The 10505-nt window shown below is 40.6% G+C and overlaps 2 protein-coding genes across 3 annotated transcripts in view; one reads left to right on the top strand and one right to left on the bottom strand.

Moving 5' to 3' along the window:
* On the top strand, positions 1-7865 carry LOC119427867 (mitochondrial basic amino acids transporter). Of its 2 annotated transcripts, XM_037695526.1 has the most exons (4): positions 1-75; positions 3646-3689; positions 5988-6071; positions 6842-7865. In XM_037695526.1, exons 1-4 carry the CDS (start codon positions 42-44, stop codon positions 7610-7612), a joined length of 933 nt encoding a protein of 310 aa, XP_037551454.1. In that variant the 5' UTR covers positions 1-41; the 3' UTR covers positions 7613-7865. The 2 variants fall into 2 exon arrangements, with proteins under 2 accessions (XP_037551454.1, XP_037551453.1); XM_037695525.1 differs by lacking the exons at positions 1-75; positions 3646-3689 and adding an exon at positions 5684-5693.
* Positions 7866-10343: 2478 nt separating this feature from the next.
* Positions 10344-10505, bottom strand: part of fancm (FA complementation group M) — a 49087-nt gene continuing 48925 nt past the window's right edge. Inside the window, exon 24 of the mRNA XM_037695326.1 lies at positions 10344-10470. Coding sequence (XP_037551254.1) covers positions 10344-10470 — 127 coding nt within the window. The remainder of the gene's footprint in view (positions 10471-10505) is intronic.

Raw genomic sequence — 10505 nt, 5'->3', positions numbered from 1 at the left:
AAATTACATCTACACCCAACCATTCCACTTTGTTTGAGGGGATGGCACTGGACTTCGCAGCTGGGTGCGCAGGAGGTAAGTGATTTCAGAGAGCGTTAGCATCCTCGGCTAGCATTAGCGTTAGCCGTGTCCGTTTTTTTTTTTTTTTCTTCTTCGTCGTTTCTTGACGCGTGTACAGCTCTGAGAGGAGTTCGTGCAGACGTTCGCACTTGGCCTCAGCAGCAACGGATAATAAATAAGTAAATGTGATATAAAGGGGAACAACTATAGGCGAGCAGAAGTGCAGGTAAACTCCCGCAGTTGAAGTAGGATGCTTCTACACTTTACGCTGCTGTTTCAAGAAGTGTGCTAGCTAACCCTATGCTGGCGCCTTATTAAGAACAGCCAAATAATCGGAGACTCCCAATTTTGTTTCGTGCCTGTATCATCTGACAAGTATTTTCTCTTATCTAGGATTGCGAAACGCTGATTGAATGGGACTGTCATTCTTTAGGGAGTTGTTCACAGGCATGCTCCTCTCGTGTATCATTTGTTGCAGCAGATCTCATTTGCTTTCTTTCAATTCAGTTTATTTACAGAGGGCCAAGTCACAACAGAAGTCAGAGCACTGAACAGAAACATTCATGTATAAAAAAAAAATAACAAGTTAACTATATTTATCTGAGGAGCAGACCAGAACTCTCATCTTGAGCGAGCATGAAGGCGACGGTGGGAAGGAAAAACTCCCTCGTGAGGAAGAAACCTTTAACAGAACCAGGCTCAGGACAAGCGGCCATCTGCTTCGACATATTCTATATTATATTATATTCTTTGAATAAAGCTTCACCCAAACTTACACTAGTCAGATCTTTCCACATAAGGTGTTGAGCATTCCTTATAATGTTGAGTTTACCTGATTTGTCTTTATCTCATTGTTGCATTTTTGTATGTATATTTTTGTCAGATGTGAGAGAGAGCCTGCTAACATATAAGCAAGCCCTTCATAAAGCTAGAACTATATATTATTCATCTTTAGTAGATGCGAATAGAAATACCCCAGGTTTCTGTTCAGCACTACTGTATAGCTAAACTAATGAAAAAAAGCCCTACCTCTATTGAGTTGTGTATCTCTACAGCTATAAGCAGTGATGATTTCATGAGATTCTTTATAAATTGATTTCAATTAGAGAGAAAATTAAATCCTTATTACTATTACCTCTGGTTCACTGACAGATAGGACAATTTTAGAATTGTCACTAAAACCTGATTAATGTTTGGACAGTTTTTGTCCTGTTGAGCTCTGAATTTTCAAAAATAATAGCTTAATCCAAATCTTCAACACGTTAATGTTGATAACCACATGTTAATAACCACATCTTGGATCTGCTTAATTTCCACCTGCGTAATATCACTAAAATTAGAAACATCTTATCTAAAAATGATGCAGAAAAACTGGTCCATGCATTTGTCACGTCTAGACTGGACTATTGCAATGGTTTGTTATTATTATTACTTTATTTTACCAGGAAGAAATCCATTGAGATCATCAATCTCTTTTACAAGGATGTCCTGGATCATCTGGATTATCTGGGTGTCCAAATACTTCTTTAAAAAAGTCTTCAGTTAATCCAAAATGCTGCTGCCAGAGTCTTAACTGGAGTTAGTGGGAGAGATCATATCTCTCCAGTTTTAGCTTCTCTCCATTGGCTCCCTGTCAAATTCAGAATTGAATTCAAAATCTTACTTTTAACCTACAAAGCTCTCAACAACCTAGCTCCATCTTATATTACAGATCTTATTGTTCCATATTTTCTTAACAGAGTACTTGGCTCTCAAATTGCAGGCCACTGTGGTTCCTAGAGTTTCTAAAAGCAGAATGGGAGGCAGATCCTATAGTTATCAGGCTCCTCTCTTGTGGAACCAACTTCTAGTTTCTGTCCATGGGGCTGACACATTGTCCAGTTTAAAGACTGGGATTAAGACTTTCCTTTTTGATCAATCCTATAGTTAGTTAGCTTGTTATGCTGCTATATGCTTAGACTACTTGAGGACAAATTGACCTAATTTCCTTAAAATTAATAGTTACAATTGAATATTTTTCATTTGATACTATTTCTATCTTAACATGTGATTCTGATCTGCCATTGTGTATCTGTTCTTAACAAACCCAGCTGGTTGCAGCAGATGACGCTTGTCCTGAGCCTGGTTCTGCTAAAGGTTTCTTCCTCATGAGGGAGTTTTTCCTTTCCACTGTCGCCTTCATGCTCAAGATGAGTCTATGACAAAAATTAAGACTCAAATCGGTCTGCTCCTCAGATTAACAACATTATTAACTTACTTTTTATGTATGTAAATGTTTTTGTTCAGTGCCTTGAGATGACTTCTGTTGTGATTTGCAGCTACATAAATTGAATTGAGAATGTGACATTAAGACTGAGCTTAGTACAGCTCCTCAGTCTGAGGAAGTCTTTCAGATGAAAGTCGAAACGTTTCTACAATTTTTATTTATCGTTTTATTTATTTAACCCATCCAGAGGACCTGACTTACTGTAACCATTTTTAGATTTTTCTACCTGGATTATTGAGCATGCATCAAGACATTGTGCTTGATTTTTGACTAGTGTTTGATGAACTTTCCCATAAATGTTTCATCTTTAGCAGAGCTGCTTTTGCAGACAGCTTAAGTTTGTGAAAATGTATAGTAAAGTCATAGAATGGTGACATGGCTGACATATGGGGAGGCACAGCTTGCCGTTTCCCACAAACCTTTAAGACTATCAGGAAAAACTCATCCAACCTTATCCCCAATGCTAATTTACTGAGTTTCCAACCAAGTTCTTGTTTGCACTTCCATGTAGAAATGCTCATGTGTGAAATAACTGCTGTGAAATGGGTCTGGGGATCATTGACACGAGTCAAGGCCATGTCGCTGCAGCGCTGACGTCATTGTGACCAGCTGATAACATAACTCAATATCACTTTGGTCACTGTGGTTTGATTTTGGACAGGCGAGTCATGACATTTTAAGCCACTAGCTTTCCTAAAACCGTATCGATCGGTCCGTGATGTGCTGCTGCCGCGCGTTCGTCCAAAACAACAAAAGCAGATTCAACAAACGTTAACGATAACTGTAAAGAAAATCCAGGCAGCCCCTGTATGTACGAATAATCCTACAGCTGTGCACAGATCAGCACCCGAAGGTGAAGGCAAACGTGTGATTTATATTTTTGTGTACTTGTTAGTCTCTTGTTGCAAAATACTTCATGAACCACTCAACAGATTTTAGTGAAATTCTCAGGAAGTAATTAACGGGTGTACATGTACAACTGTGTTAAAGTTTGGTGTTAATTTGATTCAAGATGGCTACCACAAATCAAAACTTTGGCAAAGGCAACAAATGGCTTAAACTGCCCATTTTACAGACATTTAGCTAAAATTTGGTATGGTTGTAGCCGAGACTAACTCGCAACACGTGAGTGCTAACAGATCTTATAATTATGAATTGTGCATTTGATTTAGGAGGTGTAACCAAACTACCTGGCTTTAACTCACCACTCATCAGAAGTTGATCTCAGTTTAACACTTTCATGCAAAAGGTGTCCGTCAAGATGCATTCCTGGAAATTCTGCCGGGCCGGTGGTTATGTGACTTTTGTGTGTCTTGTAGGTGCTGCAGGTGTTTTGGTTGGACATCCATTTGACACTGTAAAGGTGGGTGTCTGCTCCTTCCTCTCTGTCATACACTCTTTGTTAGGCAATAACTGGCTTCACTGGTTTTGTTAAAGTAGAATGTGAAGACTACGTCACAGGCAACCAGAATCAAGGTAACCTGATTGTATACAACTACACAAAGAATAAAACGGCTTCACTTGAGCCTTTTATTATCTTTAGGACAATATTTTGTGTTTTAATTAGATGGGGTTTTTTTCTAGATGAATAATTTAAACAGTCAACATTAGTTTTGATGGCTAAATGAGTTTATTGCATATTGCAGACTGAAGTTACATGAATGCTTTACATTTTCAGAGATATATTGATGTCAGCAATAAGATGCACCATTAACTTGCATTTTAACTGAAATGATCATTTGTCATTACAGTAGTCCCTCATTTATTGCGAGAGTTAAGTTCCAGACCCCACCCCCCATGCAATTAGTGAACACCCACGAAGTGGCGATGTTCTATTTATTTTAGTATTTAAATATATTTTAAGGCTTTAGAAACCCTTCCCACACTCTTGCAATGTTCTAAACTCTTAAACCTACTCATTTTAACAACATACTTGTTTGTAAATTTTACTCAGCAGCTATTAGAACAGCAGCGGCTCGGTTCCGCTCTGACTTGGTTCAGTTTCGGCGGACCTACCCTGCCGGTTCTGGTCGGCTCTCTGGCTCAGGGTAGTGGCGGTGGGCTCCAGAGAGAAGCCGGACCTAGACTGGCTGCGCGTCCCCTGCTCGGATGTCCTCGTAGGCCGGCTAGCAACTCTCTGATTTGCCGATGGGTCTGGAGGTCCGGGTCTGTGCAGACCTTGAGCGTCGAAGCGCGTTTTTATGTGTGTGGGGGGGGGGGGGGGTTGTCCTTCAAGTGGCTGGCGTGGTACCGGTAGTCTGATTGAGCATCCCAGTAGATGGAAAAAGTTCTGGTGGGCTCTGGAGGGAGCGCTGGACTTACAGCGGTGCATCCCCCACTTGGAAGTTCTCGTGGGCCAGCTAGCAGCTCTCAGATTCACCGATGGGTCTGGAGGTCCAGTTCTGGTCTGGTTCCCAGTAGGTTCCGTGCAGCTCTCTGCATCTGCTGGGCGCCGATGTCACTGTAATAAGCGCCACACTTTTGCAGATCAGATCAAAACTTTCCCTCTACGTATTTCAGCAGAAAGCAACGGGCTTCTGGGCAGGGCCCTGTTGGCTTCTGGGAAATGTAGTCGTTACGAGCGTGGATACAGTGTAGGCTTATTGAGATAAAACTACAAAATGGCAGCGCCTGTCCGAAGCATTTTATTTTTTTCGTAATTTTTTTACTTTACAGTACTGTCCTAATCACACGAGCAATATTAAAGTTGACAACCGTGTCGTGTACAATTATTATTTTTTCTCGTGTTCAGTCCTACTTTGAAAAACCGCAAAAGATTGAGTCCACGAAAGTCGAACTGCAAAGTAGCGAGGGACTACTGTAGACCAAATGGAGACTTTGCTCTCAGTCAGCAGAGTAACACTCCCTAATCCTATTCACTCATCATTTTGAACCACAAAGTTAGAAAATGACTTGGCCTTTAAAGCTAGGATGTTTTGTGTATTGTTAAAAGTAAAAACGTAACTAAATTTCAGCACTAAGTTAACATTTTGTGTGGTTTAAACATTAAATTACAGGTATTTCTGTAAATGTACATGAGATTTGAAAGTTTTTGCCCGGAGTCGGTATCCAGTAAAGCAACCTAAACTGCAGAAAGTCTCTATAAATCATAAACGAATGGTGTCAGAAGGATGGCAAGGTGACGGTACTAGTTCTTGATAATTGTTAATTTGTTGCATCTGCTTTAGAGGCACACACAGATGGTGAATGGTTTGGTTGTAGTTCTTTTACACCTTGCTTTTAATGTCATTTCTCCCTGAGCCGGTGTCTGCTTGGGGCTGGGGGCGGCTGTCTTTAACAGCTACAGTGTCACTGTGTTGTAGATGAGAGAGAGAAATAAACAACCTCTCCACGGATATGTGACCTAGTAAGTATGGTCCAGGTCTTTCTTTCTCTCACCCAAATGTCCTGTCTTGAGTTTATAGAAATGTAAAGTGAAGAAGACATTTTGCTTTGCACAAACTTGATGCTCGGTTAAAATTTCTTTCTTTTCTCCCACATGTTGCACCCCCTAAACATTTTCTTTTACCCTGATTTTTTTTAATTTTTTTTATGTTTGCTTATTTCCCTGTAAATATGTATTAAAGTACTTTCTTTGTATGCATTGTGGCCGTTTTAACGTTCCTTTATGTGACTCTGACGTCAGTGCTGTCCTCCGTAGGTGAGGCTTCAGGTTCAAAATGTGGACAAACCTTTGTACCGGGGGACGTTTCACTGCTTTCAGTCAATCACACGCCAGGAATCGGTAAGCTCTTTACCTTTTCTGTTAGTTCTCCTTTAAAACAATAGGCTCCATTTAAATATTCTTACGACTCTTGAGGAATACGTGTAGCCTTCACTGTACACAGACCAGTAGTGTGCAGTTACTTTCCCATCTGTGACATGCATCCACCAGCATACTGCCTCCTTAGGGGGGTCGACAGGCGAAGGGTGTGTATCCCTTATCCAGGGTCAGTGAGAACCTACTCCTGCATGCCTAAATAAAGCTCCGAACATTGTGCTATTTGTGGAGTATGCCTGGCTACGAGGCCGCGGCACACGGTCAATCTTAATTTTCAGTCTCTGATTGTATATTTGCAACACCTGTTGGTATATCAGCAAATTTCTAGATGTTTAAAAAAAAACGGTGCATCCATTTCCTTATGATTCAGTTTCTTTTATTTGTGTAGCGCCAGCTCACAACAGAAGTCGTCTCAGGGCACTGGACAGAAACCTTCACATACATATAAATGAATTATTTATCTAAGGAGAGTGGAGGTGATTCATGGGAAACGCTTGTGCTGGAACTTGATAGTTGTTCAGAAGACTTTGGTTAGAGTAGAAATCTGAACGTGTTTGGTTTTAGCGTTTTTATTTTTCCAACAACCTGAAGCTTTGAAATGACAGAAGACATTAGAGATTCTACGCAGCTATGAAACAAGCAGCCTCTCCCTCAGTGCAGTTTAAGATCTGTTTCAAGTGCATGAACGAGTTTTCCGATGTTCGTGTGACTCCAGTTAATCTTCTCCTCTGCAGATGCTGGGTTTATATAAGGGTATCGGCTCTCCCATGATGGGGCTGACGTTCATCAACGCCATTGTTTTTGGTGTCCAAGGTAACGCCATGCGGCACCTTGGTCGCGACACGCCTCTCAACCAGTTCCTGGCTGGAGCTGCAGCTGGATCCATTCAGTGCGTCATCTGCTGCCCAATGGAGCTGGCCAAGACACGCATGCAGATGCAAGGGACTGGAGAGAAGAAGTCCAAGAAGAAGATGTACAAGAACTCCCTGGACTGCCTGGTGAGGATCTACAACAAGGAGGGGTTCAGAGGGATCAACCGTGGCATGACCACCACCCTTCTGCGCGAGACGCCGGGCTTCGGCGTGTATTTCCTCGCATACGACGTGCTGACGCGTTCGTTGGGCTGCGAGCCTGAAGACCCCTACATGATCCCAAAGCTGCTGTTTGCCGGTGGGATGTCGGGCATCGCCTCCTGGCTCTCCACCTACCCCGTGGACGTGATCAAGTCGCGTCTGCAGGCAGACGGTGTCGGGGGCGTCAACAAGTACAGCGGCATTATGGACTGTGTCAGACAAAGTTTACAGAAAGAAGGGTGGCGAGTTTTCACTCGTGGACTCACGTCCACGTTGCTCCGGGCTTTTCCAGTGAACGCCACCACGTTTGCCACGGTGACTTTGTTTTTAATGTACATGCGACAGGGGGAAGAATGTAGCATCCAGATGTCTGAGCCTCAGTGTGTCCAGCTGCAGCCCCTGCAGCAACAGACGCAGCCAACCAGCATGTAGACGCTGCGCAGCAGTCGGTGTCATTAAACTCGTCCGTTTAGTATATAGAGCATCTAATGCAGGTCTGTGATCTGTTCACTGGCGTTTCGAAGAACTGCTGGCTGTTGGTACACATCTGTTCAGGTGGAGCTTCAGCCACTTGTGGTATTTAAAGAATATATATATATTTTAAGCTAAAAGCTGCTTTTGTATATATGGTTTCTTTTGAACCACAGATATGTTTTGTACATAGTGACTTTTTAGTATATTAGGAATCTTGAATGTTACACACGTCCCTAAAATGTAGTCAAAGAAATACTACTTACGTCTTTGATGCTGTATTCAGGTTGTAATAGAGTAATTTGTGTTAAACTATTGTCCAGTATTCATGTTTTTGGTCACCAAATATATATATATATATACAAATTTGGTCATATCAGTGCATCTGTTCTGCCTCTTTCCAGTAAAATTGTAAGTTTACACTTTATTTTTTGTCATTGACCAAAGCGGTTCACCTCCACGTGAACGCTTTTTAACAACGGTTGCACATGTAAAGAGGCAGTAATGAGCAGATTCTGCAATGAACTTTGTACTTTATAAAAAAAATAGGGATTTGATCCAAAATGTAGCAGCTCGATCATGAGGTTGCAACAATCGCTTCACAAAAACAGTCCCAGGCTCTGTTGTTGCATAAATATAATTTGGATAAAGAAATTAACAATGTAGTTTTATAATGTGTATTATAAAATAAAGAGTACTGCTGCTGTTGGCGCGCTAGTGTCGATAAAAAGCACCTTAATGGCATGTTAACCATAAGTATGGTTGAAACCACGATAGAGATCAAATATTAGGTTTTACATTTTGTATTTCCTACTTGTGCAACATTTTATGAAAATGTTTAAAAAGCCCCTATATATATATATATATAATTTTAAACTTGGTTCCTGTCATGTTTGGGCACACTGTTCACGGGGCTCCATTGTCCACAAGCTGGCAGCATCAGACCAATAATGTGCACTAATTTGCACCATCTAGAGGCAGAAGAAGTGATTACTAAAGTCCTACCATGTACCTGTAGCCACATTTTACAACTTCTTGCAGCTTTTTTTTTTTTTTTAAGGGATCATTTTTGCTTAAAACTAAATTTTAATTACTGTAATAATTTATAACATGTACTTAAACACATTGAAAGGAAAGCATTTTAAAAAGCAAAAGCTGCAACTTTCCCTACATGTACCTAACGCATGTTGTCATGGTAACTCCTCCAGGTGAAGCTGTGCAGGTCTGACACTGTTTGGTGATGTAACGATGTACATGTGAATGGATTTTTGTTCTTTTCCTTTATAGGTCTTAGATGTACTTTTATTTGCAACTTTTTAATTTTGAGTTTCTTTACATGTGGATTTGTCATCCGTTCCAATGGGCTGCTTTTAAACACTGAATGTTACTTCTGTACGATACATTGCACCAAAGGTGCACATCCACACGTAGACCACTCGAATAAAAATTATTTTTTTTTAAATAGTTTTTGGCTCAGTTTTATTTTAATCGTTGGGCTTTTGAAGTTTAAAAGGCAAGCATTGACATCTCTTTCATCACAACAAGTGACAAACGAGAACGTTTTAATGATTAAAAGTGACAGATGTGTGTCTCGGACACTGCTGACCTCCAGAGCTTAAACATTAGATTGTTCTCAGACAAGATGGAGTACAATACTAACCATGATGTGTACAAGGTCTTTAAAAAGCTTTACAGATCTGTGCAGCTGTGCGACAAAAACATAAAATTTTACAAATTAAATATTCAAGTTAGGGATGCACGATATTGGATTTTTGGCTGATATTCCGTACGCCAATATTTTAACTGATTTGGCCGATAACCAATACCAATAGCAATTTTTTTTTTTTTTGTCCTAGACCTACTTGCAGAAACTACATAGCTTTCTGTGCTGTGGAAATAAAATACATTACTTTTGTCAATTTGACCTACTACCAAATGCAGATGCCAAAAGGGGGGCTGAAAATGGTGCAACACTTCGACTTGGATTATGTTTCCTGTAGGGTTTTATCGGCCCTGATTTCCTTAATTTTGGGAAATCGTCCGATACAAGTTTGTTTTAACAATTGTCTGAACTTCTTTTATATTTCAGAGCACTACCTCATGGCCAGTAAAACAAGTTTGTATTGCTTCTAGGATATTGTTCAAGTGTATGTTTTTCAACAAAATAATATTGGAAAATTGAAGGTGCGTTGTGACCTTACAACACCTGACAGTGTCGCTTATAAAACAAAATCGGTATCGACCAAAATCGGAATTGGCAGGTCAGACTTGTTAGAAATCTGTGATCGGCCAGGAAACTTATCGGTGCACAACTAGTTTATTGTCAAATTTTTTGGCCGATATTTAACTTTTAACGCAAATATCGGCCGATACCATGTTGCTAATATCGTGCATCCCTAATTCAAGTGTCGATACCTGACTTAGTATGATCTTAAGTGTTAATACTGCGTAAAACTGCAGTTGTTCTGAAAATGATGGAAAATTCAACCACCTAAGAAATGGAGCATAAAACAAATGACAGTTTTGAGAGTTGTGCTCCTTCAGCTTACTGTGCAAAAAATAAAGATCTCTGATCTCACTGAGGTGAAATAATACAGTTACATAGTAACAAACGTTCTTGTTCCCAGTAAGACAAAGAACAGGAAAAATAGGCTGATATGCAGAGATGTATTTTAGTTATTTTGTCAAAGTGCTAGGTGGTTGTTCCTGCTTTGGATGTATTTATGAGGACCGAGTCGCAGAAGTAGCGCAGGAAGCGGTAGACCTCCTCAGCTCTGGGTCGACTCATGCAGCCTCCTTTCTGTACGGCCTCAATCGAGCTGCGGGAGCAAAACACGATGTTAAAAGGAGAAGG

This window comes from Nematolebias whitei, chromosome 21 (genome assembly GCF_014905685.2).
Source record: "Nematolebias whitei isolate Nwh7 chromosome 21, NemWhi1, whole genome shotgun sequence".
In the NCBI taxonomy this organism is placed as follows: Eukaryota; Metazoa; Chordata; class Actinopteri; order Cyprinodontiformes; family Rivulidae; genus Nematolebias; species Nematolebias whitei.
The sequence above is the reverse complement of the archived record's forward strand: the minus strand, read 5'-3'. Positions and strand labels throughout refer to the sequence as shown.

Coding starts and splice junctions, on each gene's coding strand:
- LOC119427867 (XM_037695526.1), top strand. CDS start 42: ATGGCACTGGACTTCGCAGCTGGGTGCGCAGGAG. Junction 76..3,645: donor CGCAGCTGGGTGCGCAGGAG/GTAAGTGATTTC, acceptor TGTGTCTTGTAG/GTGCTGCAGGTGTTTTGGTT. Junction 3,690..5,987: donor ATCCATTTGACACTGTAAAG/GTGGGTGTCTGC, acceptor TGTCCTCCGTAG/GTGAGGCTTCAGGTTCAAAA.